Source organism: Ovis aries, chromosome 18 (assembly GCF_016772045.2).
Source record: "Ovis aries strain OAR_USU_Benz2616 breed Rambouillet chromosome 18, ARS-UI_Ramb_v3.0, whole genome shotgun sequence".
NCBI classification, from domain to species: domain Eukaryota; kingdom Metazoa; phylum Chordata; class Mammalia; order Artiodactyla; family Bovidae; genus Ovis; species Ovis aries.
Window position 1 is genome coordinate 65437901 of NC_056071.1, and position 27608 is coordinate 65465508.

Genomic DNA, 27608 nt, shown 5'->3' on the forward strand with positions numbered 1-27608 from the left:
GGTAATGAGACTGTCAGGGGTGGGGCAGGGGACATTTACAGATGGACAGAAATGAATGACTCACATGGAGTCACTGAACCGGGACTCCAGTTCAGTGCCTGGCAAGGACACAGTCAACATTCACCGCTGGGACGGCGGCTTGAAGCCTGTGACAGCAGCCTTCAGTAAGGAGGTGGAGACGCCGGGGCCTCTTTGGCAGAGGACTGAGGGAGCGGAGCTGAAGGCCCTGCGGGATGGGCTGCAAGGTGAGGCTGGAGAGCTTCCACCAGACCTGGTGTCCTGGAGAGGGCTCTGTGTCAGGCAGTGAACTGGACGGGCTTCGGCACCTGTTAGAGCCTGGGGGATGGCTGCCGTCTGCAGACCGCGCCTGGCAGGAGAGGCTGCCCTGGGTTCACCGTCGGAGCCAGGATGGACATGATTGCTGAGATGAAGAGCCGGCCGCGGCGGCAGTCATGGCACGGTGGGGCCCGTGGTGATGGTCAGGAGAGGGTCGTGTGCGCGATGAGGTGGCATTTTGGACACTAACAGCTTCCAGAGCCAGCAAGCAGAAGGCTGATGGTAACTGGCTCGTCTGTGGAAAAATCACGGTCCTTCGCAAGCTCCGGATGTAGGACAGTTCTCAGGTCCAAAGGCGGCAGGTACACGCATATCCGTGGCCTTTGAGCAAGGGCCCTGGGGCTCTCTGCCCAGCGTATACAGTAAGCAGTCCTCCTAAGGGCTGGGGGAGGGGGCAGGTCCTGACTTTGAGGACAGGGGCATCCAGAGCTTGTTCTGCTGCTCAGTTCTGGAGGAAATGCCACCACAATGCCAGCTCCAGGGGGCTCTGGAGCACGGGCCTGCACCCGCTCCTGAGAGGCTGATGGGCCATTTCCCCAGTGCCGGACATACACTTGCCTTGGGCCCATCGTGCCCAGAGCAGTAGGAGCCCTTAGGGCTTGTCACTAAGAAACACACAGCTTGAAAGTTGCGAGTGAAGTTTTATCTGGGGCAAAATGAGGGCTGCAGCCTGGGAGCCAGCCCCTCAGAGAGCTCTGAGGGACTGCTCCAAAGAGAAAGGGGGACGGTCAGGATTCATATGATTCTGGTGAAGGGGGATACACGCCAGGGCGCGCGTATTTTCCCGGAAAGTCTCCGCTGGTCTCGTGAAGCCTTGCATGTCACGTGGAACAGGGGTCACCATGGGGGACTTTAGTGCTTTTCCAGATAAGGGGAGATACAAGAACTGGGCTCATAAAATCGGCTCCGGATCTATGTGAAGACCTGTCCTGGCAGTTCCCCCCACCCCAGCAGAGGGCGCCACATTTCCGCTCTGCACCCTGAACGCCTTCAGGGGGTGTTGAAGGTCAGCAGGTTCAGCAGGGCATGACTTAATCCTTGGAGAGGCCGACGGTGGCGGTTTAGTTGCCAACTTGCATCCAGCTCTTTGTGACCCCACAGACTTTAGCCTGCCAGGATCCTCTGTCCATGGGATTCTCCAGGCAAGAATACTGGAGTCGGTTTTTTACTTCCCGGGGCACCTTTCTGACCAGGGATGGAACCCAGCTCTGCTGCGTTGCAGGTGGAGTCTCTGCCGACTGACCCACCTTGGCAAACGCCACTTTGTAGTTGACAGGCTGGAGCCGTCGAGGGAGGTTTGAACGTGCCCCTTTCCCTGCTCAAGGCACACCTTCCCAGGACACCTTCCCAGATATCAAAGGGGATAGGTGTCATTTTAAAAGCTTCGTTTGAGGTCCCAGCAGCAGCCAGTGCTGGAGGTCTGTGTGTGTCCTTCTCCCAGGCTACCCATTGCCTCAAGATGGGTCAGTCCTTATGCCTTATTTATGCTGGGAACACTGTATCCTGTTTACAAGCAGAATTCTGATCACCGTGGCACCTAGGGTAACATCATAGCATGTGTTTACTAGTTACTCAGAATTCCCTGGACCGCCAGGAAAGTCCCAGAAGCATGACTTTCATTACCAAATATTTGAGGATTGTTTTTTCTAGAAATCTTCCTGTTATTGCTTATTAATTTAATTCCACTCTGGTTAGAAAACATACTTTGTATGACTTAAATATTTGTATGACTTTAAAATTTTTTGACACTTGTTTTATGGCCCAGAATATGATCTCTCCTGGCAAATGTTCTGTGTGCCTTTGCCAATAAGGTGTATTCTGCTGTTGTTGGTAGGAATGTTCTATGAATGTCAAACTTGTTGATAGTGTTAGTCGTGTCTTCTATTTCCTTCCTGAATTTCTGTGTCCCTGCATTGAAAGAGGGGTGCTGGGACGTCCTGCTCTAAGTGTGAGTTCATCTCTCTCTCTCAGTAGCTCCATCAGTTTTGGCTTCATTATGGGATATTTTGCAGCTCGCTGACAGGTGCGTGTATGCCCAGAATCATCATTCTTTAATAGACTCCTTTGTCCTCTGTCTCTGATAATATTCTTTTCTCTGAAATCTATCTTGCCCGATGTTGTAAGAGTCACACTGGTTGTCTTTTGATTTGATGTGGCATATCTCTCTCCCTCCTCTTATTTTTAAGCTGCTGTGTCTTTACATTTAAACTGGGTTTCTTGTAGGTAGCATAGTGTTGGGTCTTGTTTTTCTAAACCAATTCCACAATTTCTACCTTTTATACAGGAGTGTAGACCATTGTTTTTTTTTTTTCAAAAGAGTATACAGTTGCTTGACACGGCTGTGTCAATGTCTCCTGTACAGCAAAGTGAACTCAGCCACAGATACACAGATATTCCCTGTGTTTTGGATTCCCTTCCCTTCTAGGTCACCACTGAGCACTGAATAGAGTTCCCTGTGCTTTACAGTAGGCTCTTATTGTTGTCAACTTTTTGGGTTTTTTCAGTGTTTAAATTGTTTCATTGTTTAATTTTCTTGGTGTTCGGTCACTAAGTCGTGTTCAGCTCTTGGGACCCCGTGGACCGCAGCACGCCAGGCTTCCCTGTGCTTCAGTGTCTCCCAGAGCTTGCTCAAACTCATGTCCATGGCGTCAGTGCTGCCATCCAGCCATCTCAGCCTCTGGCTTCCCCTTCCCCTCCTGCGCCCGTGTCCTGAGAGTTGTAAATAGCGCTGCAGTGAACACTGGGGGTTGGGGGGCGTATATCTTTGACAACTGAGTTTTGTGTGACAACATCCTTACCGACTAATTCTTTCAACTGTATTATTTATGGGTCCATCTTGATGGCTGCTTTTTCTCCTCCTTATGCTTCTATTTTCCTATTTCATGCATGCCTGATACTTTCTGATGGGAAATCAGACCATGTGAAGTTTACCGTTTGGTGCTGGATATTTCTACATCCTGCAAATATTCTTGGTATTTGTTCTGGTTGCAGTTGAGTTACTTGGAAACAGTCTGATCCTTTTGGGATTTGTATTTAAGCTCTGTTAGGTGGGGTCCAGGGCTTCCCTGGTGGCTCTGATGGTAAAGAATCCACCTGCAATGCAGGAGCCACCGATTCAATCATTGAGTCAGGAAGATCCCCTGGAGAAGGGAACGGCACCCCATTCCAGTATTCTTGCCTGGGAAATCCCATGGACAGAGGAGCCTCGCAGGCTACAGGCCAGGGGCCGCAAAGAGTCGGACCTGACTGAGTGACTAACATTTTCACTTTTCACAGGTGGGGTATAAGAAGCATTTGGTCTGGGGTAATTTCCCTGCTCCTGAGCTGAGACATGCCTACTGTGGCTGATGGTACAAACGACTACCCTCCACCTTGTGTGAGCGCCAGCTGCTGCTGTTTCCTGTCCTCATGGTGGTTCTCTCCCAGCCTCGGGTAGATCACCGGCCCCCCACCCCATCCTGACCCGGCTCGTGCTCACTGGGGCTCAGCCGACACTGCAGGGCAGCCTCTGCAGGCCTCCAGAACTCTGTGTCTCTCTCCTCTTCAGCACTCCGCCCTGTGGGCTCCGGCGCGTGGTTCCTGGACTCCGCTCTGGAGACGCCGGGTCCTGGGCTTGCATCTAGTCCTGGACTCCGCTCAGGAGACACCGGGTCTCGGCCTTGCTTCTTGTCCTGGAAATACTCCAGCTGGTGCTCGCGTGCACAGCAGAGGGCACACCTCCCTAGTTGTCTGTTATCTTCACGGCCTGATGCCCAGTGTCTTAAAAGCTGTTGTCCGCTAGCTTTGCTGAGGTTTTCAGTTGATTAGGTCAGAGGATAAACCTGGTCCTTGCTCTTCCATCTTAAATAAGACCAGATGTCCTCTTGCCTGTTTTTCTCTGAAAGATTTCTTTGCTGGCTTTACTGATTTTTTCATTTGGCGCCTCTGGATCTCCGTTGCCGGCTGGGCTTTCTCGAGTTGCGGCGGCTCCTCTCCAGCTGCAGTGCTCAGGCTTCTCATCGCAGTGGTTCTCTTGTTGCAGAGCAGGGGCTCTGGGCACTCGGGCTGCAGTGGCTGTGGGATCAGTTGTGAGGCTCGTGGATTCTAGAGAGTGGGCTCGGGAGTTGTGGTGCACGGGCTTAATTGCTCCTAGGTGTGGGGGATCTTCCCAGAACAGGGATGGAACCTGTGTGGCCCACATTGGCAGGTGAATTCTTAACTACGGCATCACCAGAGAAGCCAGCCTGTTTTTAAATAGAGTCTGGGAGCCTATCTTCTTATTTAAAAAATTCTAGTTCACTTACAACGTTGTGTTAATTTCTGCTGTGCAGCAAAGTGATTCAGATACACACACCACGTGCGTGTGTGTAGGAGAAGACTCTTGAGAGTCCCTTGGACAGTGAGCAGATCAACCCAATCAATCCTAAAGGGAATCAGCCCTGAATATTCCCGGGAAGGACTGATGCTGAAGCTGAAGCTCCAATATTTTGCCCACCCGGTTTCAGTCTGTCTGCCCTCTGATGCCCTCTCTCAACGCCTACCGTCTTAAAACTGGCCTTTTCCAGTCCTGTGGCCACTGCTGAGTTTTTGTACAAGGGTTCCCCTTTCTCCACCCTTTTCTCCCTACCATCTGTCATTTGTAGACTTTTTAATGGTGGCCAATTTAACTGGAGTGAGAAGCTACTTCATTGTAGTTTTGATTTGCTTTTCTCTCATAGCTAGCAATGTTGAACATCTGTATGTCTTCTGTGCGGAAATGTTTATTTTGTTCTGCCCATTTTTCAATTGGATTCTTTGGGTTTTGTCATTGTTGAGTTGTATGAGCTGTTTCTGTATTTTGGAAATTAAGCCCTTGTTGGTTCCGTCATTTTCAAATATTTTCTCCCAGTCTGTAGACTGTCTTTTTGTTTTGTGTATGGTTTCCTCTGCTGTGCAAAAGCTTGCCAATTTCTTAGGTTCCATTTGTTTATTTTTGCTTTTCTATTGGCTTCAAGACTGACCTAAGAAAACATTTTACAATTTATGTCAGAGAAAGTTTTGCCTATGTTGTTTTCTAGGACTTTTATGGTGTCTTGTCTCATGTTTAAGTCTTTAAGCCATTTTACTTTTTGTATACTATGAGGGAGTATTCTAACTTCATTGGTTTTTATGCAACTGTCCAACTTTCCCAGAACCACTTGCTAAAGGGACAGTCTTTCTGCATTGCATATTTTTGCCTCCCTAGTTGAAGATCAATTGATCAGAAGTGTCTGGATTTATTTCTGGGCTCTATATTCTCTTCCATTTATCCTTATGTCTGCTTTTGTGCCAATACCATGCCATTTTGATTACTGTAGCTTTGTAGTATCCTCTGAAGTCTAGAAGAGTTATGCCTCCTACTTTGTTCTTTTTCGTCAGGATTGCTTTGGCAATTCTGGGTCTTTTATGATTCCATATAGATTCTAGGATTATTTCTATTAGTTCTGTAAAAACTGTCATGGGTAATTTGATAAGAATCACAATAAATCTATAGATTGTTTTGGGTAGCATGGCCATTTTAACTATATTAATTCTTCCAATCCAAGAGCATGGGCTATCTTTCCATTCTTTGAATCATCTTCTGTTTCCTTTATTAATAGATTAGAGTTCTCAGCATATAAGTCTTCCACCTCCTTGGTCAGGTTTTTCCCTAATTTTCTTTGTCTTTGGTGCAATTTTTAAAGGTATTGGGGACCTGTCCTTTAAAATTTGAATTGACTCTGTTCAACTCGTAACTGGCAGAAATTACTGATAACTTCTGCTTCAAAAGGAAGATGAGACAGTGAAAAGTTTTCTTTCCAACCAGTTTTTCAAGTTTTGAGAGCTAAAAAAACCCCAACATACCAGACACTAAGAGGTGGAACTCTGCAGTTCACCACCAACTGAATTCCACCACTTGGCAATGGCACAGGTGTGTGGCCACTGCCTGGAGATTTGCAATGGCAACTTCTGCCTAAAGTCAGGCTCTCTGCCTTCCCCCTGGGTGCCAGGAGTATGGGGGACCTGAAGAAATGACTCAGTGGTTTTGTGTTCACCCTCTGCCCCTGGAAACACCCTGGGGCTGCTCGTTGCTGTGGGGGCCCAGTGCTGGGCCGTGTTCCAGAAGCCCAGGGGCTCCTCCAGAGCCCAGAACTAGGTCTAGCCAGCCACTGAGTCGGAAGAGCCTGCAGGTGAGGCTGAGGCCAGTTTGCACCCTGGCCCTGCCCTGGGGATTCTGACGACTCACGTGGCCTAGGAGGATAAGTCCCTGATGCCAGGTCTCGAAACAGGCCTCCTCACAGGCTGCTCCCTTGGGCCTGCCTCCTGCGCTGCTGTGAGCTTCTCCAACTACAGCTTCATCCAAAGACCTTGTTGACTCCTGTGTTCCCAAGGCCTGAAACCTGGGCTCCTGGCTTGCTGGGGAATTGTGGGGGAGGGTCTCCAGATCTCATCCAGCTGGGGCTGTGCTAGCGCAATCAGCGGACAAGGCTTTAAGTGCATTCGTGAAATTCTGCAGACTCACAAGCAGTGGAGCGTGGACTGTGGGCTGCTGGCATTTGCAGAGAAAGGGCAGGTTTGGGGCTGGGGGGCTTCAGTGGCCATGCACAGGCCCCCCACCCCCAGGCTCCTCTGCCAAACGGCCATCATCCAGACACAGCATACAGGTGCCACTGCAAGACCCGTGCCACAGGCCACCCCAGAGTCCAGGGGAATGGGGTCCCTAAGAAGTCTCCTGAGGAAAAATTTAGAAATTTTGGATGAACTGTAACAAAAGTCCTTTAATCCTTAATTGGGATCCCATTAAAGAGAAAAGTCCATTGGCCAAAAATGAAAAAGACTCTGACAACCAGCGTGCTGGGTAGCACTGATGCCACAGGCCCTGGGGCTGTTTGCTCGTCCAGGGCACCAAAACTTTTCCATTGCAACGGCCACGAGAGATGGGAAAGCAGGCCGGGAGGGACCTGGGCGAGGTTAGCACTGAGACTCCAACCAGGAAGGACTGGACTCTCGGTGGGAGGGTGGGCTGAGGCGGAGAGCTCCATCTCAGGGTGGCACGGAAGACATTTGTCCTGGCCTGAGCCCTGAATGCTTAGAAAGTCTCCTCTGTAACTCGCACCCAGGGCCAGCCTTCTAGTCGGCTTGTGATTCAAGTTGAAGCCACGTGCCTTGTCTTAGAAGCTCAAGCTGAAGATCCAGCAGAGGTGTGAGCAGTCCTGATATGGGCTTCTGGGGTCCTGATTACAGGAGGAGCTGACTTCATAAAACTGTTTCCAGCTGGACATTTAGGATTTCGATGCATCTTATATATACATCATGCTTCCGCTTACTAATAAAATCTAACTTAACATCTGTAGGGTATGGCTTTCCTTACAAACTGTCCCGTTGTTGGATGCTGTTAAGGACTGAAGCACAGCTTGTTCAGCTGAAGACCCTGTTTCCTCTGGAATAGCCTCCAGCATGCGAGACCCCAGCAGAAGGAATTGCTAAGTGCTTGGGGCTGACAACAGGGAGAAAAACGCCAGCCACCACCAACAGCTGGGACGTCTCCTCTTTTAAAAGCTCCCATCACTCCCACCTTGCTTTGTGGGGACATCTGGTGCAGATCCTAAAAGTCAACTCAGAACTGTTATTCATCAAATCACTGGAAAACAAGGCTTCAGTCAGCCTTGGTCTACCCGGTGACCTCTTTTATTTAATTAACGAAGCTGGTTTTCATTGAGTCTAGTTCATCTACAAAGTTGTGTTATTTTCAGGTGTACAGCAGTGATTCGCATATATAGATATTCAGATGTATAGATTTAATATATATTTAGATTCCTTTCCATTATAGGTTATTGCAAAATGTTGAATATAGATCCCTGAGCTGTATGGCAGGACCTTGTTGTTGATCTGTTTTATATATACAGTAGTGTGTGTCTGCTAATCCTAAGCTCCTAATTTATCCCTCCCGGGCACCTTTCCACTTTGGTAACCATAAGTCTGTTTTCTATGTGTGTGGGTCTACTTATGTTTTGCAAATAAGTTCATTTGTATCACTTTTTTTTTAGATTCCAAAGAAGATATGATATATACATATATCACACATATCACATCATCTTTGAGGAATTAGTCCCTGGAATGCTCATGGACTCCTGATAAAAACACAGCAGTTATTTTAAACTGCTAAAGAAGGCAAACTATTGGAAACCACTTAGATGTGGAATTCATAAAATGACTAAGGAACTATTACATTCTCGAGTAGAGTGAAATAAGGTTAAAACTACGCTATAGAAAATGTTTCTCCAACTCTGGGGAGGACCAGCTAACCTAAGAGAGCAAAGCCACGGGCTATGTCACCAGCGATCCATGCAATCCCGAGGCACTGGACCTTTGAGACCACTCCCAAAGCTGGCCAGGGGTCTGGGAGAGAGCATGGAAGCTCACGTCTTTCCCCCATATCTTTGTTGTTGTTCAGTCGCTAAGCTGTGTCCAACTCTTTGTGACCCCATGGTCTGCACCACGCCAGGCTTCCCTGTCCTTCACCATCTCCCAGAGTTTGCTCAAACTCCTGTCCATTGACTCCATGATGCCATCCAACCATCTCATCCTCTGTGGTCCCCTTCTCCTCCTGCCTTCAATCTTTCCCAACATCAGGGTCTTTTCCAATGAGTCAGCTCATCACATCAGGTAGCCATAGTATTGGGCTTCAGCTTCAGCTTCAGTCCTTCCAATGAACATTCAGGACTGATTTGCTTTAGGATCTCCTTGCAGTCCAACAGACCCTCAAGAGTCTTCTCCAACACCACAGATCCAAAGCATCATTCTTCAGTGCTCAGCCTTCTTTATGGTCCAACTCTTACACGCATACATGACTACTGGAAAAACCATAGCTTTGACTAGACGGACCTTTGTCAGCAAAAGGGCTCTGCTTTTTCAAATGCTGTCTAGGTTTGTCATAGCTTTTCTTCTAAGGAGCAAGTGTCTTTAATTTCCTGACTGCAGTCACCGTCTGCAATGACTCAGCCCTTGTAGAGCCTTGCATCTCCCTGTTCCACTTGAGGCTGTGTCTTCTCTCGGCCTGCTGCTTCGCTGCCATCCTGGGGTTTCTCTTCATTCCTCATGGGACTTCTTTCTGTGCCTCTCCTCTGTTGAATGGGAATTCCGGGACCCCATGTCTTATGTTAGGAGGAAAAGGGGACGACAGAGGATGGACGTGGGATTGTGTGAACTCCGGGAGTTGGTGATGGACAGGGAATTCTGACAGAATTTGCTTTAGGACTTTGCTGATCCTAAAGCAAATTCCCCCATGCTGCAATTCATGGGGTCGCAAAGAGTCGGACACAACTGAGAGACTGAACTGAACTAAACTGAACTGAACTGAATGTCTTATGCTCTGGTGGCTTCCCTGGAAACAGTCCATCAGAGAGAAACTTTTTTGAGAACTAAACTAAACTAAACTGTCTGAAGATGCCTTTTCTTCCTTTGTGTTTGAATGGCAGTTTACCTGGGTATTGAATTCTAGGTTAAAAGTCATTTTCCTGCAGAACTTTGAAGGCCTGACTCGGATGTCTGCTGGCTCTTGTTACCAGGGGAAGCCTGAGACCATTGTGATCCCCACGCCTTGGTGAGATTTGTTCATCCTTAGTGTTCCTTGGGGGTCTTTCTGGGGGGGTGCACTTGGGTCCTTCAGCTCTCCAAAGCTTTCCTGTATTATTTCTTTATGAGCTCTGATTTCTTTATTCTAGCCTTTTTGGTCGCCTGTTATTCACATGTTGGGTCTTGTGGAGTTTTCTGTTAATTTCCTTTCTCCTACTTTTTTCTAGTTATTGACCTTTTATCCTTATTTTCCTGGGAGAGATCTTCAACTTTATCTTCTAGGCCTTACATTGCAGTTTTATTTCTGCCATCATCATATCTTTCATTTCTAAGTGTTTTTGTCCCTAGTATTCCTTTTTTATAACATCTTGTTTTTGTTTCATGAAGGCAATCATTTTAAAATCCATTTCCCTTTGTTGTTGTTCAGTCACTAAGTCATGTCCAACTCTCTGCCACCCCATGGACTGCAGCAAGCCAGCTTCCGTGTCCTTCACTGTCTGCCAGAGTTTGCTCAGACTCATGTCCACTGAGTCAATGATGCCATCCAACCTTCTCATCTTCTGTTGCCCCCTTATCCTCTTCTCAATCTTTCCTAGCATCAGGGTCTTTTCCAAAGAGTCAGCTGGAAAAGGTGGCCAAAGTATTGGAGCCTGCATCAGGTGGCCAAAATATTTGGAGCTTCAGCTTCAGCATCAGTCCTTCCAAAGAACATTCAGGGTTGATTGCCCTTAGGATTGATTGACTGGTTTGATCTCCTTGCTCTCACAGGGACTCTCAAGAGTCTTTTCCAGCACCACAGTTCAGAAGCAGCAATTCTTGGGCACTCAGCTTTCTTTATGGTCCAACTCTCACATCCATACATGACTACTGGAAAAACCATAGCTTTGACTAGATGAAACATTGTCGGCAAAGTGATGTCTCTGCTTTTTAATGTGCTGTCTAGGTTTGTCATAGCTTTCCTTACAAGGAGCAAGCGTCTTCATTTCATGGCTGTAGCTACAGTCTGCAGTGATTTTGGAGCCCAAGAAAACAAAGTCTGCCACTGTTTCCATTATCTATTTGCTATGAGGTGATGGGACTGGATGCCGCGATCTTAGGTTTTTGAATGTTGAGTTTTAAGCCAGCTTTTTCACTCTCCTCTTTTACCCTCATCAAGAGGTTCTTTAGTTCCCTTTCACTTTCTGCAATTGGGGTGGTGTCATCTGCATATGCTGCTGTCTATTAGGCTGAAATAATGAGTCATCCAGACTCACTCCTCCACTGACTTCTTTGAGTCTTGCCTCATCTGTTTTGGTCATCATTCTTCTTAAATCTTCATTCCGGATCCAGTTTCGTTTTCCTGAAGTGCACGCTTCACTCAGTCTGTTACTGACACTTTCCATTTTTGTTTCTCTGAAAATATTTTCATTTTTGAATGGTAGTTTAACAGAGTATAGAATTCCATGAGCCCTTCATGCCTTGGAGGGCCAATGGAGCTTGGCAAGCACAGTGGGTGATAGTGGAGGCCTCAGCAGGGGAGTTGAGGGGCTGACTGCAGGGCACACACTGGCCTGCTAGGGCCACTGCTGAGGCCTGGAGGTCACTGCAGAGAGCGAGGCCCAGGTGGACCAGGTGTGCACTCAGATCCAGTGGAGACTAGCCTGCACTGGAAGCTACAGTGAGGTCCTGTGCCACCTTGAATGTCCCCAGATGGGGGCCTTGGTACTGGCTGGGTAGAGGGCTGGCCTGTGCCAATGCCTTGGCCTCCAAGATCATGGGCAGAGAACAGGGGTGCTCATTTGTTCCCACCAGTGTGAAATCTGGTCCCTATCAATCAGCCCGTTAGCTTTCTCAGATTATCATAATGGCCCAAATGCAAGGGATAGTGTTTAAAAATATAAATGATTTTCTTAATCACATTCTGTATTTGTAATGAGTAAATTTTTGAGCTCAGAATTACCAGATTAATGCCTTTAACCTAGTGGCTCAGGTCGTAAAGAATCTACCTGCAATACTGGAGACCCAGGTTCAATCCCTGGGTTGGGAATATCCCCTGGAGAAGAGAATGACAACCTACTCCAGTATTCTTGCCTGGGGAATCTCATGGACAGAGAAGCCTGGCCAGCTACTGTCCATGGTGTTGCAGAGAGTTGGACACGACTGAGGGACTAACACACAAAGAGAATAAAAAGGGAGACTAATTGAGCCTCAAACTAGTGGTTACTTCTCTGCAAACTTCCTCCCTGTCTGGCATACTCATGCTTTGACACTTTGCTTCCTGGTGGAGGAGGCACCGTAGGACACGGCTGCATAGATGAGATAATATGCAGAGAATGCTCTGAGAGTTCTAGTTCATGTTTTCACTGAAGTTCCACATATTTGAAAGCTTGTTTGCAGCCCTGAACTGCAGCTGTGGCCCTTCCTGTATCGCTCCAAATATAGTTATGATCTCTGTAGGAATGCCTGGAGAAGTCTCCTGCATTGCTTGGGTATTAATTGTGTACCCAGACCCAAGAACTGAGCTCTGTCTGCCAGTTTTGTAATTTTTAGTCTCAGGAGACACTTGTGTCAGTAAACTGAGCACAAATAAAGTGTTTTACATTTGTCTGAATGAATTTTATTTTAAGGCTGTGTTAGCAAATTGTTAGCACGTTTACTTTTTAACTTCTCTCCAAGAATTCTGTGCAGAGGAAGGGCAAAATCTATGTAATGACAAACTGTTAGGGAAATTAAAATGGAGGTAAGTCTTGTTTAGGCTTCAGAAGAGGGAGGATGCTGGGAGCCAGCACAGGACATCCCACCCATGACAAGGTCACGTGGAGGAGACCTGATAGGCAAGGTAGATCAGGACTGGAGGGCCCCCCCTGGATCTGCTCAAGCATCTACCCCCAAACCAGAATCTGTCTATTTTGTGCCTTTCATCAACTCTTCTGACATTAACAGGGGGCTATCCCCGACCACCTTTTTTCTGGAGAAAATCAATTTAGGGCTCTTGCGAATAAGTCTCCTGGACATGAAAGGAGTATTTCAAATCAAACCCTGCTGATGGCTTTATAGCTTGCCTGACAGGTTTATCCAGACTCTTGCAGCTATGCCTCTGATTGTTCACAGCCTCCCAACAGTGAGTGGCACAGGAAGCCTAAACATTCTAAAAATATAGAGCCTTTCAAAGAGTTAAAAGCTTTTAGAATAGTGCTGGTGTAGGATTTCAGTGTTGAGCCAATGCTTGCTGCTAAGATCCCATATCTCTTATCCCCTGTGCACTTGGGAGTGCAACAGTTAATGTAGTTGGAATTTAAGAAAAACAAGCAGTAACCTTGGAATTAACCACATCGGACCTTTGAGCTAATTGGTTCTTTCTTTGTTGTAACTCACTGCACCTTTACTCCGTGAGAATGTAACTCTGTTTAATACTTTCTGAGGCTGACATAGATTAGAAATATAAAGAAAAAACATTTCAAGGAAAAGTAAGTTTTCTGGTTGGGCAGCCTTTATCAAAAGAGGGCCATAAAATGTTCACAGGCCTCCAAGGCCAGAAGATAATGTATACAACATTGTTTATGGGAAAGGTATGCAGAAAAAAATCCCGGTTTTGATAAAGACAAAACAGATGTAATGTTTGGGCTGACTCTGCATGACTTTGCATCTTTCATTTCCCTCTATGTACAAGTCAAGGTATAAAAGTTCCTTTTGAAAATAAAGTTATGGGCCTTGCTCACTGAAGCTTGGTCACCCCATGTCATTCTTTCTCTCTCTCTCCCTCCCTCTTCTTCAGGCTGATCCCTTGGAGCATAGAGGCTCTCTGCATTCACTTTCCTGCCTGGGCTTCGAAGACCCGATCGAGAAGGCACTCTGCATCTTCTTTCCCGCTAGAAGGCGCTCTGCGTCTTCACTCTGGCGAGAGGGTACCTGTGGCCTCCGTGAACAGAGCAAGTCCCTTGTCTGGGGCTTTATTTCCTTTCTGTGTAAAACAAGGAATATCAGCTTGTATTCTTTCCTCTCTCATTCATTCATTCATTCATTCACCGACACTGTTCATCCTGAGGGTACCCCTGGATCCTGCAAGGGCTGGATCTCAGCAGGAGAGGAACTTCCCTCATGGTCCAGTGGCTAAGACTCTGCGCTCCCAATGCAGGTTGCCTGGGTTCGATCCCTGGTCTGGGAACTATACCCCACATGCTGTGACTAAGACTCGATGAAGCAAAACAAATTTAAAAGTAAGAATAAACAAATAAATAGTTAAAAAAAAAACAAAAACAAAAACAAAAAAAACCCCAACCATGTAGGGAAGCAGGCCTCTACCCACTTCAGACCTTGCCTGGACCCTGCCTGGACTGCATGTCCGTCTGCAAGCACGCCGCTTGTTACCAGCAAGCCAAGAGGCACTTTAGGTGAGAAAGGAAGCGGGTCTCAGAATCTCTTCAGTTCCTGAGGGCCGGGCCAGCCCCCGGGGTCTAAGAAGGCCTATGACTCACTAGGTAAAACAAAGAGCATTGTAAAAGTTAAAGAAAAAACCAGAGCTGCATTTTTGCCCTGCAAACTGATGATGATATCCATTTGTGGCCTGAGAATATAAGCAGGAGCCCCCACCATGGCGACTGGAAGTTTCACCCGTGGGGTGGGCACACCACCCAGGACCCTCTCCCAGTTGGGACTATAGATTGCTGTTAAGGAGGGACTTCCCAGCGCTGTTAAGTCTGGATGTAGGTTGTCAGCTCAGTTTGGTGACCTAAGTGCTGACTCGATGGACGTGAATCTGAGTGAACTCCGGGAGTTGGTGATGGACAGGGAGGCCTGGCGTGCTGCGATTCATGGGGTTGCAAAGAGTCAGACACGACTGAGCGACTGAACTGAACTGAACTGATGCTGTTACTTCTACTGTTTCTATTTCTTTTCCTTTAATGACACCTAGCGCAGGCGGCTGCGGCCGGTGCACGAAGCGTGGCGGAGAGGAGCTACCCCATGTACAAGGTCAGGGGTAGACACCGGGAGGATCCCATGCCCGAAGGGCGACGGCCAAGAGGAGCCACCCTGCGCCCGATGCCAGGGACAGTGGCTGGGAGGAACAACCAAACGTCCAAGGAGCAGTGGCTGCACCAGTGCAGGAGGGCCTAGAGGAGCTATCCCACGTTGAAGGTCAGGAAGGGTGGCATTGAGGAGATACCCCTCATCCAAAGTAAGGAGCAGCGGCTGCGCTTTGCTGGAGCAGCCGTGAAGAGATACACCACACCCAAGGTAAGAGAAACCCAAGTAAGATGGTAGGTGTTGCAAGAGGGCATCAGAGGGCAGACACGCTGAAACCATACTCACAGAAAACTAGTCAATCTAATCACGCTAGGACCACAGCCTTGTCTAACTCAATGAAACTAAGCCATGGCCGCCGGGCAACCCAAGATGGGCGGGTCATGGTGGAGAGGTCTGACAGAATGTGGTCCACTGGAGAAGGGAATGGCAAGCCACTTCAGTATTCTTGCCTTGAGAACCCCATGAATAGCATGAAAAGACAAAATGATAGGATACCAAAAGAGGAACTCCCCAGGTCAGTAGGTGCCCAGTATGCTACTGGAGATCGGTGGAGAAATAACTCCAGAAAGAATGAAGGGATGGAGCCAAAGCAAAAACAATACCCAGTTGTGGATGTGACTGGTGATAGAAGCAAGGTCTGATGTTGTAAAGAGCAATATTGCATAGGAACCTGGAATGTCAGGTCCATGAATCAAGGCAAATTGGAAGTGGTCAAACAAGAGATGGCAAGGGTGAACGTCGACATTCTAGGAATCAGCGAACTAAAATGGACTGGAATGGGTGAATTTAACTCAGATGACCATTATATCTACTACTGCAGGCAGGAATCCCTCAGAAGAAAAGGAGTAGCCATCATGGTCAACAAAAGAGTCTGAAATGCAGTACTTGGATGCAATCTCAAAAACAACAGAATGATCTCTGTTCGTTTCCAAGGCAAACCATTCAATATCATGGTAACCCAAGTCTATGCCGCGACCAGTAACGCTGAAGAAGCTGAAGTTGAACAGTTCTATGAAGACCTACAAGACCTTTTAGAACTAACACCCAAAAAAGATGTCCTTTTCATTATAGGGGACTGGAATGCAAAAGTAGGAAGTCAAGAAACACCTGGAGTAACAGGCAAATTTGGCCTTGGAATGCGGAATGAAGCAGGGCAAAGACTAATAGAGTTTTGCCAAGAAAATGCACTGGTCATAGCAAACACCCTCTTCCAACAACACAAAAGAAGACTCTACACATGCACATCACCAGATGGTCAACACCGAAATCAGATTGATTATATTCTTTGCAGCCAAAGATGGAGAACCTCTATACAGTCAACAAAAACAAAACCAGGAGCTGACTGTGGCTCAGATGATGAACTCCTTATTGCCAAATTCAGACTTCAAATGAAGAAAGTAGGGAAAACTTTTTAAAAATAGGCTTTTCTGGAGTTTAAGAAAGCTATTTCTAAGCAGGTAATCCATCCCCTCCAAATACTGACATTTTTATCAGGTCCTTCCCAATATTGATACCTCTTATTCATTTTTCTTGCCTTGTTGACTTAATTAGATCTTCCAGGCAAATGTTGAATGCTGAGAGCACACACGCTTGTCTTCTTCCTTATTTCAGAAGAATCTTACCCGCAGAGAAGGGCTTTAAGGGAGGGTTATATTTTGGCAAGACCCCCGACCCCTCTAAGGATGAAATCCAGGGGGTTTAGGAAGGAGTACAGGTAGGACCTGTGACCAGGCAATGGGGGGGATGACCGGTGGGAGGTACGAGGGAGACGCAGTCCTCTGCCCCAGGTGGCTACTTTGGAGCTTTGAAGGATGGGGTGATGGCCCAGGCCCTGGGGAGGTGGAAAGATCGGGACTGCGATGGGATACCTGGGAAGAGCTGCTATAGGAGAGCAGGCCTGGGGAAAGCGGGTAGAAGCTAGGGTGGAGATACCCAGTGGTGAGGGGAGCCCAGATGTGACTTGGTCACAGATAGGGTGGCCTCAGGTGGGAGCTTCCAGTAAGCATGGCTTCTGGGTGGTGTTCCCACACCTGTTACTGGCCCTGCAGTGGGCGCGATACCCTGACCTGGAGAACATGGGCCTCAGGGCGCAGCCCAGGCCTGCATCTCCTGGCTCCTGAAGCTCAGCTGAGGCCAAGGTGCAGGGGCCAGGGCCTCTGAACACTCAGGGCAACAGAACAGAGAGAGAGCGAGCCAGGAAGAGGCCCCATGGCTGGGGAGGCAGGCCCGGGACGGGGCCATGGCAGAGTCAGCAGGGACTCTGCAGCCCAGAAGACACCAGCCTGATACCCGAGAGGGCCCGCACAGGCAGGGGTGATCCTCACACTGAAGGCTCACTGCCCCCGCAGGCTGTCTCTGGGCAGTAAGGAGGGGTGGATGGACAAAGGTTCCCAGGCCAGTGAGGAGGCCCCATCTCCAGGGAGCCAGTCCAGGCCTGATGAGCAGGCAGGCGGCACAGCGCAGCCCACGGACTGCTGGGAGGTGGAGGCGACTGCACCCCAGCTTCTGAAATCCAGGTCAGCGCTGGGGAGCAGAGGGAGAGGCTGGGAGGAGGAGCTGCCTGAGCAGAAGCCGGGAGCCGGGCTGGGTGCAGGCCCAGGAGGCCCGGGCGTGAGGCTGGAGGAAGTTCAGACCTTGATGGGGGGCGAGGGCGGCTTCTAATGCCAGGCTGTGGGGAGCCACGGAAGGGTTTAAAGCAGGAGAGTGACCTGATTGACTGGTGCCTCCTGAAGGTCAAGAATGACTTGGGAAGCTGCTGAAGCAGGATTCAGGGAGCAGGGGGCAGAGGGAACACCAGGGGGCCTCGATGGGCTTTGGGACGAGGTGGTCAGGCAGGGTGGCTGGGTTTCAAGTGTCTGCCTCTGTTACCTCCCATGAGACCCAGCTGCCAGCTGCCCCTTTTCCCCCAGATTTTTCCCCTAGGCTTCCTGGAGAACTTCAAGTCTGATGCCACTCCTGGCATCTGGCAGCCTGCCCATCTTCAGACCCTCTGCCAGAAGAAAGGGTTCCCTGGGCAGCAACGCTGGGCTGCTGGTACAGGGAGACAGGGTTCAGCCTCTGCTCCCAGGTTCCTAGCCAGACCTGGGCTGGTCCTGACTCCCCACCCCTGAGCTGTGTGGCTTAAGGCAAGACCCTGCCCCTCTCTGAGCCTGTTTCCTTATCTATAAAGTGGGGAGAATGACACCCTGTCACTTTGTTGTCATGGGGATCTGACAGTGCCAGGCATGGACCGAGCATACAGTAGGTGCTTACTAGGTGTGAGCTCTTGCCAACCAAGGTAGGCTGGCTTGTCCTACCCCCACACTCCCTGGAGACAGAGTCCAGAGCAGGGCAGGCTGGGCCCCGCTGGAATGGCTCCTTCATCACCACTCCTGCCCCTGCTGGGCGCTGTGGGGCACTGTGGGAGGTGGGGGGCGGCGGGGTCAGAGGGCCGCTGGCACAATGCTCCCTGCTGTGCCGGGGCTGACCTGAGGGCATGGTCCCTGAGTCCTGGCATCTGGGGGAACCACGACCTGTGGCCAGGGCAGGGCTGATAAGGCTTGCATCGAGCACCCGGGCCGGCCCCTCCCTCGGGACACCCTCCTTCCAGCTGCTGAGCTGCCTCTGGGAGAGGAAGATAGGCCTCGGCAACCCCCTGAATGTCTGTCCCCTGGAGGGACATCTTGTTGGCAGGTGTGGGGAGGGGGGTGAATTAGGGGCTGGGCCCTGCCCATCCTGGTGTCAATCACCCCAGGCACACTGAGGCCTGCAGAGAGGCCGCTCGGGCCCAATATCACCCAAGGGTCAGGTGCTGGCTCCAACCTGGCCTTTGTCCCCCTGGTGGGGGTGGCCAGGGAAAGGGGGGTGTGCTGGCGACGGAATGAAACACCAACACTGCAGAGTGGTTTAAATCTTTATATTTTAACACTTGCTTCTTACAGCTGCTTTATTTTATATCCCTGGCACAACCACCTACAGGGCAAGCTGCCAAGCACTATGATTCAGAGACTATACAGTGCGCAGGCGCAGGGCGAGATAACCTTTACCTTGACTTATTTACTGCAGCTAAGACTTTGTTTTGGGGAACTTCCTTATCAACTTAGAATCCGTTTTGTCCCAGGGTCTGTTCCTTTCGAGGAATCAGAGAAACATCCTTGTGTGCAAGCAATGTTCTTTTCCCATGGGAACAAACAGGATTCTTAGCTGAACATCTCGTTTGCAAGAATGTTCAGCCCTGGTTGAGAGTCTCGTTTGCAAGCACTTCTCAACGTTCTTTATACCTTGTTCCCTATAGGGGTGGCCGGGGAAAGGGGGGTGGCTCAGCCGCTGGTTGGTCAGTGACTTCAGCAGGTCCTGCCCACCTTTGGGCCCTAGTTCCCTGGGCTGAAGTGAGAACTTGCTGGCCCCCCACCACCTTGAACTTGTCTTTACACAGTGGGGAGGGTGGGAGGTCCCAGCAGGCCAAGAAGTTTCTCTTCTTTTTCCCCAGGAAACAGCAGGAGGGGCTGAAAGGGGGTGGGGAGTGAGCAGAACCTGAGGGAGCCTGGGGGTGGTGAGGGCCCTGCGCCCAAGCCCCCACGCCCTGGAGACTCCCTCCCAGTCCTCTACGAGGGGCAGCGGGGAGAAGATCGATGGGTGAGAATCGGAGTTAGGAGCCTCCAGCCCCTGGTTAAATATAGAACCAAGGCCCCTCCCACAGCCTTCCCTGTGGGCTACAAGGCCTCGATAAGCCCCCGGTGGCCTGGGCCAGCCCCTTGCAGCCTGACCCCACCCCCGTCCAGTGCTGGGACATCCAAGGAAAGGGGTGGACGTCCTCCTCGGGGCCGTTGAGCTCCGCTTTGAGCAGAAGCGCCAGTACTGGGAGGAAGCCCTGCGGCAGGAGGGCGCCAGGGAGGCCCAGGGGCGGCCGACGCTGTCCCCGTTTGGCGCGGCTCCTGGCCGAGCTCGGCGCTTTGGTTCGCCGCGACCTGCAGAAGGTGCAGCGGGAGGTGCACCCCGCTTACGCGGCCGCCGGCTTCCCGGCGTGGGAGGCCTACCTGCGTGCCTTCCACGGCGCGGTGGCCGGGCGCCTCCAGGAGCTCGCGCACGACGCCCGCGGCTTCGAGCAGCTCTACGTGCTGCTGGACTGGGCCGCCAACGTCTACAGCAGGTGAGGCCCGGGCCGGCGGCCGGGGGGTGGGGCGAGGGCGAGGAGGGGCTGGCACTGCCCGCCCGCAAGGCCTTCGGGAACCTGCTCTGAAGGGCACAGGGCACCTTTCTCCTCCTTTTCCTCCCCGGGAGAGTGCTGGCTGTTAGGCACCCAAGATCCGAGATCCGGGAGCCCTTTGACATTCTCTCCTCCCCCTCCCAGACCCTGGTGCTCTCCCTTTCGGGTTCCCGAAGCTGGAAAGCCCTATGGGCGGGGTTGCTTCCGAGGCGGCGAGCCCAGGGAGTCCCCCCTAGTCCACACGGGGCCTTTGAGTGAACTGGCCAAGGGCGCCCCCTCCAGGCTGGACACAACCACGGCTCACCGCGCTCTTGAGGGCTGGCTTTCACCCCCACTCTTGCTTTGGATGGACACCTCGGTTCAGGGCTCTGCAGAACGTGATGGGGTGGGTCCCCCGTGCCCCTGAGCGCTCCCCAGCTCCCCAGGCAGGCGGGCAGTTGGAGGGGCGCCAAAGTGCTGGGCTCCTTAATATTCTGCGTGGCTGCAGACAGGCGCCCTCCCCGGTGTGGGCTGGATCCTAGCTGGACCCTGAACTGCAAGGTCCTGGGGGCGTTTAGAGCTCAATTTGGGTGAACCCCGAGCGAGAGGGTGGAGGTCACTCCCGAAGCAAGCTGGTCGAGGTCCATCCGGACTGCCTTTATGCTTTCGGGGCACGCTCCGCCGACTGCTTAGCCAGGAAATCCTGAGGTGGGAAACCGAGTGGATGGGCGTTTGGCACGGAATCCCGGAGGGCGGGCTGGGGTGCTGGGCGTGTGAATGGAAGCCCAGATTCTGGGCCTCACAGCGATGGCGTTAGGCTTTGAGCCAAGGCAGAGGGCAGTGGGTGCAGCCGCGGCCGCATCAGAGTCCCGCCCAGACCTTCAGGCCCCGCCCTGCCTTCTAGTCCTGATTTCCTGGGCTCCCAGGACCAGGCTCTGCCCTCGGAGCCACTGCTCCCGCTCCTGGCACTGGACTTCTGGGCCCGACTGGAAGACGACTACACCAGCTTCCCGGAGGTGAGACCGGAGCGGGGCCGGGCCGAAGTGGGCGGGGTCCAGGTAGAGGGTGGTCAATGCCAGCGGGGTAGGGAGGCGCAGTGCACATGGTCCGAGCCTCTCTGCGCCCTGCGGCCTCGGGGTGGGCCTGTGTCCCTGCAGGGGTGCCCTTGTCGCCAAGGGCGTGCCCTAGGGCTTGGAGGTAGGGGGTCTCCCTCCTGGGAGGGTCTCACCGCTGCCCCTTCCCTGGCCCGCACAGACCAAGATCGCGAGCTGCTTCGATGGCATCCTGCAGCTGGAGCAGAGTCGCTGGGCGGCTGCGGAGGCCCCCGAAAAGCTGCAGGGCCTCTGCACACGCCGCTGTCCTTCGACGTCTGCATGGTGCGCCGGAGGGAAGGCCGTGGGTTTGAGCCTCTGGCGGTGGAGACTCTCTTATAAGGCACAGTCACAACCGCCTCTCCCCATCGAACGGGAGCCTGAGGCCCCACGTGGGGCGCGGGCACAAGTCCTCGGGTCTCATGACCAGGCTGGGAGAGCCAGGCCACGGCTCCCAGCTGAGCGGGCTTGGGGGAGGGACCCTGTGGATGTGCGGAGCTGGGAGGGCTGACCCTCTGGAAATCGGGGCCCCTCGAAGTCGGAGCCGAGACTGGGAGGCAGAGCGGGGAGTGTGGAGACGTCCCTGCGCCACGAGGTGGGCGCTGGGGCCATAGGCATCCAGTACTCAGACGTGTTCGCTCGCAGCTCGTGGCGGAGCACGTGAAGGCGGCCGGCGCCATCTCCGCAGAACTGGAGGCCACCATGTTGGGGATCTGCGCGCGGGCGTTGGGGCTCTTCCTGCACAGGTGCGGGCGAATCCTGGGCCGGGATGTGGTGGGCGGGGTGGCCAGGGTGTGGACACTGGTTGTCCCTGGGGAGGACCCACCCATCCCGTTACCTTGGAATCCGAGATTCCAGACAACTGGGAGGGAGAAGCCTGGAGGGCGGGCTCGGGGTTTCAGCAGCCGGGGAGAATCTCCAAGGCCCCTGCGTACCCCGCCCCCCAGGTTCGAAAAGGCTTTTCTGGAATCAGGGGCGGTGAGCGAGCCTCACGTGTGCGCCAGCATCAATGCCTGCGAGGAGCTCAGGTGGGTTTGTTCCGCGGTGCCAGGCGCGACCGGCAGGGGGCGCGCGAGCCCTGGGAACCACGACGCAGACAGCGCCCCTGCGGCCGCTTGGTGGCCTTGCCCGGAGGCCTCCGGAGGGGACTCCGTCTCCGTGCTCGGCCCCGCCCCGTCCCCACTCCGTGGGGTCCTCTCTTGGCCCCGCAGAACTGAGGCCCTCGCAGGGACGCGGGGAGCTTCAAGGCTGAGCAGAGGCCAAGGTTCCAAGCATCCTTGCCCAGCTCATCCCTGCCACCGAGGGTTCCCTTCATCCCACTCAGCCTTCTTACTTTGAAGGACCCTCTCTCTTCTTGGAAGCCTGCCCTGACACTCCCCCCGCCCCTTCCCCAAACCCCAGGGCCTTGCTGGTGCCGGAGCCTGGGTTCCTCTACCTCCAGGGGACAGTGGCCCTCCCCTGTGGGCTGCCAGAGCCTTCAGCCCCAGGCCAAGCCATAGTGTCCCCCAACTGAAGACGCATCAGCTACTGCTGATGGTGTGATGTCCCCACAGACAGACGGGAATGCAGTGTGGGGGCTCAGAACGGCATTGCTGCTGGTCGACAGTCACGCAGGCAGTACTTGTTGGATCTGGGAACCCAAAGCACGACCGTGATAAGGCGCTGGCTCACTAACACTCTTCTGTCCCTAGACCGTGCCAGGCTGGTCCTGGGCACAGGGGACTCTGGTGTAGGCCATCTCTGGTCAAGCCCTGGTAGAAATTTAGCCTGCCTTTCTGTGTCCCTGCCTTTCTGGAGAAGGAAATGGCAACCCACTCCAGTACTCTGGCCAGGAAAATCCCATGGATGGAGGAGCCTGGCGAGCTGCAGTCCATGGGGTCACAGAGTCGGGCTCGACTGAGCGACTCTCCCGAGCGTCTGAGGAGGGCCTCTGTGCCAGGAGGGGCTGTGCCGCACTGTTCTGTTGCCAGGAGGGATGAGGTCTGGCTCAGCCCTGCCACAGGGGCCCTGCCATGCGGTGGGACCTCGACACTCCCCTGGCCCACCCCTCCGTGCTTGGCTCCCGGGCGCACTGCCGCCCCCTCACGTGACCGTTCCCAGGGCTTCTCCACTGTGCCACCCCAGGGGGCTGCCCTTCACACTATAGTCTGAGTGATTGGAGCTGGGGTGGCACCCAGCCTTCACGACTGTATGCCAGGCCGTGAGCCCTTGCCCACTTTCCCCAATCCTGGCCCCTCCCCCTGCCCAGGACTCACCTTCTGGCCAAGTTCCCAGAGAGCTTTGGAGAGCTGGAGAAGGCCCTGGGGGCTGCCGCCCGAGCCTTTCAGAAGCGGCTGCTCCAGGGCTTGCAGGGCGCTGTGCAGGTGAGGGGGTGGGCCCTTCTCTCCCCACTTTCCTTGCCCAGTAGGTGCACCCTGTGTCCTGGAGCCCGGGGGCCCAAGTCACAGCACTCATTTACCGTAGGGGCGTGTTGGGGTGGTGTTTCGGGGGCAGGCAGGGAACCCAGACAGGTTCCCAGCTGAGCAAGAACAGTTGGGAACAATTCCCTTCTTCCTTCATGCCCTGGGCTTCTCTGGTGGCTCAGCTGGTGAAGAATCCGCCTATAACTGCAGGACACCCAGGTTCCACCCCTGGGTGAGGAGGATCCCCTGGAGAAGGGAATGGCAACCCAGTCTAGTACACTTGCCTGGAGAATCCCATGGACGGAGGTACAGTCCATGCGGACACAAAGAGTCGGACACGACTAAGCGACTAACCCTTTCACTCTCCTCTCAGAGACGAACTCTGAGACTCTCTGAGGACCCTCTCCACAAGGCGGGTGCATCCAGGGAATGGTGCCTCATCCAGCCCCTCAAAGCGCCGCCAGGACTCCCAAGGCAAGGGCTGGCTAGAGGCTCAAACTCCAACCATGCCCACGGGGCCTGCCGGCCTGGAGGAGGCAGTCTCAGAGTTTTCTCATCAGGGAAAGGTCTAGAGCCAGGAGAGGGGCTGTCCCCAAGGTACCGTAGAGAAGGGGGTCAGCTCCCCAGACTTTCTTCCTGATGCCAGCTCGCCCTTTGTCCTGAATCGCCCCTGTCCAGAGCCATGCCCTGGGTGCCCAGGGGAGGCTCTAGTGGGTGCTGGGGGTCAGCCCTCAGCAAACTCCCACCGCTCTGCCCCCAGCTGCTGTTCAGGGCCCTGTGCACCAAGGCCTGGCTGACCCAGGACCTGCTGCAGCCCCTCATGGACAAGGTGGTGGCCTTCTCGGGCCTCCTCGAGCACATGGCCCCACCCCTGGCCCAGGTATCCGGGGGTGGGGGCGGGCGCTGGTGGGGGCGTGCCCTGGTCTCCTCCCGGTGACCTTGACCTTTACCCCCAGGAGACTCTGCAGCAGGTGCACCGCTACGTTGTCCGCGAGTACCTGGCGCAGGCGCTGCGACCCCGCGAGCGGCTCCGGGGTGTGGACCGCCGGAGCGGCTCCCAGAAGATGGGCCTCGAGGTGCAGGCCATCAGCAGCACCTTCCAGGGCTTGGTAGGAGCATCACCCGACTGCCCTGGGGCGCTGGCCTTCTTGGGGGTTCTCTAGCCCGAGGACCCTCCAACAGCGCACCCCTCAGTCTGATTTCAGCTCCCCGCTGTTAGAGACCCCCCGGTGTGTGGGCTTTGGCAAAGGATTCGAGGCACTCTCCAAGTGCTGGGGCCGGGCCAGGTGGGGAGACACGTTGCATATATTTGCATTGATTTGCATGTACTTTGTGGGGGGTGTAGGGAAGGGATGAGGGTCGCAGCCCTGTCTGAGGGGCGGGGACTGTGTGGGACCTCTCCTCCACCCCACCCCCAGTAGAGCGAGCTCAGGCATGTCCTGCCCACACAGACACCCCTCATCTGGGCCACTGGTCCCCGACTCCCCGTCTGATGCCAGGCTGGACTTCCCCGCGGGGCCTGGGCTCACCCGCCTGAGCAGACACGAAAAGCCTCCTCTGCGCCCTGTGGTGGGGAGGGAAGAGGAACCCTGAGCCGGGGGCGTCCCCTTCCGCGGGGCGGGAGGCAGTCCCGGTGGGGCCACAGTGGTGGCTGCAGGAGGGCTAAACCGGACACTCACCGAGGGGCTGCAGGCGGGGGCGGGGGTGGCCCACCGCGCCGCGTCTCCGCAGGGCTCCCAGGCCACGTGGCTGGGCCAAGCTATCCCATACGTGGCTGACATACTGGGCGAGACTTACAAAGGCGACATCAGGCGGCACCTGGAGACGCTCATCAGAAGCTACCCGGACATCAGGTTCCTACCCCAGAGCTGGTTCTGGGGATGGCAGACGGGGAGGGGCCTCGGGGCGGGGCTCGGACTAGCACCGGCCTCCGTGCACAGGTGCCAGCAGCGCGACCTGCGGGCCCCGGACCCTCAGGCTGTGGGGGACTTGGTGGGATAGTCTCTGCCCTTCCCCGGTGTTCTAATCTCACCGTCCTCATTCAGTCTTGTGGTCCCTGGAGTCTGAAGGGAGCCAGAGCCCCTCCTCCAGCGAGTCTTAGGGGAGGCATAGGCCCCCAGCTCCAGGAGAAAGCCCTTTCTGGAAGCCCCGAGACCTGCCAGCAGGAAGAAGGCTTTGATCCTAGGGTGTGTGTTGGGGGGGTGCTGAGTCATCAGCACGTGGAAATCCCAGCTGAATCTCTCCATGGCCTTGGAGATTCCAGGATGGGGAGGCTACAGAAAGCCCAGGCCTAGCCTCTTCCTGGTCCCCTGCCCCGCTCCGCCCCACCAGAGAATCCTCTGATCCCAGCCCGCTGCATCTGTTTGGCCTTGATTCAGAGTAACTGCGAATAGGCAGAAGGTTCCCCTTTTGGCCCCTTGGGGTTTTCCTGCGCAGGCTGGCCGGCCCTCCCTGGCTGCGGGAGACAGTGCTTCCAGCTCTTTGGGGTGCTCGGGGCGGGAGGGGCGGCACACTGGGCCAAGTCTCCCACCCCACGTGCCTTTCTGCTTGCTGGGGGCCGGGGCTCCCCAGCACGGTTCTCAGGGGAAGAGGCTCTGACTCCCGTGCCTGCCCCGCTCCTGGCATCGGGGTATCGCGGCGCCCTGCTGCCTCCCTAAGTCCACTAGGTTTCCCGAACCTCTGCCTGGGGCTCAGAGGCCATTCCCATCAGGCTTGCCTCTTCCCATCTCCGACGAGCTTTGCACCCTTCAAGACCCAGGCACCCCCAGGAATGCTGGGTGCCCTAGCGCTTCCAGTCTGAGCCGCGGGGTCCCCCTCGCCCTGGGGTCCGGGGTGTCACTGGAGCTGTCGAGTCTGCAGCGGGGGCCCGCGTGTCTCTGCAGGCGGGACCACGTGCTGGCCATCCTGGCACTGCGCCGACTGGGCCGCCGTCGGAACCAGCACTTCCTGCGCCACGCCCAGGCTGTGCTGAGGGCTGCCGCCAAGGCGGGCGGCTCCGGGGCCGCCGGGGGCCGCATGCTCCTCCAGGAGATCGAGTTGGGCACCGGCGTGGACGTGCTGGTCACCTGCATCTAGCGCTGCTGGCCTGAAAGGGGGCGGCCCCGGGGGACGGAGAGGCGGCCACCTGCCCCTAGGGACCGAGCCCCAAGCCGGGGACTGGGAGGCAGCCCCAGCGCAGCCCCAGGCCTGAAGCCCCCCATGGGGGACCGTCCATCCTCCTCCTCCTCCTGATGGCCAGGGGAGGTCATGCCAGGCATGCCAGCAAGCCTGAGAGGCATTCCAGGCATTTGGAGGAGGGTTTGGTGCAGAAGTTCCCTTTGGTACTGCCCACCCGGGAAGGCCTCCGTTCCTAACTGTCCGGCACCACCCCAATGTGAAAATGAAGAACAGAGTATTTATTTTTAATATAAACATGAAATAAAATGGTATCTGTCTAAGGAGAGGCGGGGCCAACTTGACTGCAGACAGAAGGTCTGTCTCCCCACGCACCCAGGGGCTGGCCAGAGGTTCTGTGCTGACTGCCTTTTCCTGCCCACTGTACCAACAGGGAGACTGAGGCAAGTCTGAACTGGGAAAGCCCACCGCCGTGGTTACAGAGCAAAGCAAACTTTGACCCTGGTTTCCCTGAGGCCCCTGGCCTCACGTGCCAAGTGAGCATTGCCCCACAGCCTGCACCCTGGCAGATAAGGAAAGGCCAAAGCTTGTTCTACAGCTTGAGGTGTTTGGGTTAGATGTGCGAGGGACTTCCCAGCAGCGAAAGTTGTGTGCTACCACAGGGCAAGTGTCAGCCTGGAGTGAGTGTGTGGAGGGGTGGACCCTGCCAGTCCTGGCTCTAGACAGCATACTCAAGCCTGACCCCTACAAACCTCCCTCTTCATCTTTCTCTCTCGAACCCGTGGCACTGAAATTTGGCTCTAGCCTGCAAGCAAGGCTGCTAGGAAACCCCGTTGGCAACCTGGGGCTCTCCAAGAAAGCGGGGTGCTGAGATGGGAGATTGACAGGGAGGAGCTGATGGAAGCTGCACCCCCTGCTGGTTTCCTGGGGGATCAGGAGCAAGTG

At 53.8% G+C, this 27608-nt stretch overlaps 1 protein-coding gene across 1 annotated transcript; it reads left to right on the plus strand.

Moving 5' to 3' along the window:
- Positions 1-64: 64 nt before the first annotated feature.
- Positions 65-26989, plus strand: LOC114109056 (exocyst complex component 3-like protein 4). Its single transcript, XM_060401531.1, is given in 14 exon segments — positions 65-245; positions 17815-17925; positions 19472-19506; positions 19551-20020; positions 20961-21072; positions 21311-21398; positions 21401-21432; positions 21793-21893; positions 22095-22175; positions 23396-23510; positions 24310-24429; positions 24506-24658; positions 25281-25402; positions 26432-26989. Coding segments are annotated over 14 exon segments (1914 nt in total). The 3' UTR covers positions 26625-26989.
- Positions 26990-27608: the final 619 nt, after the last annotated feature.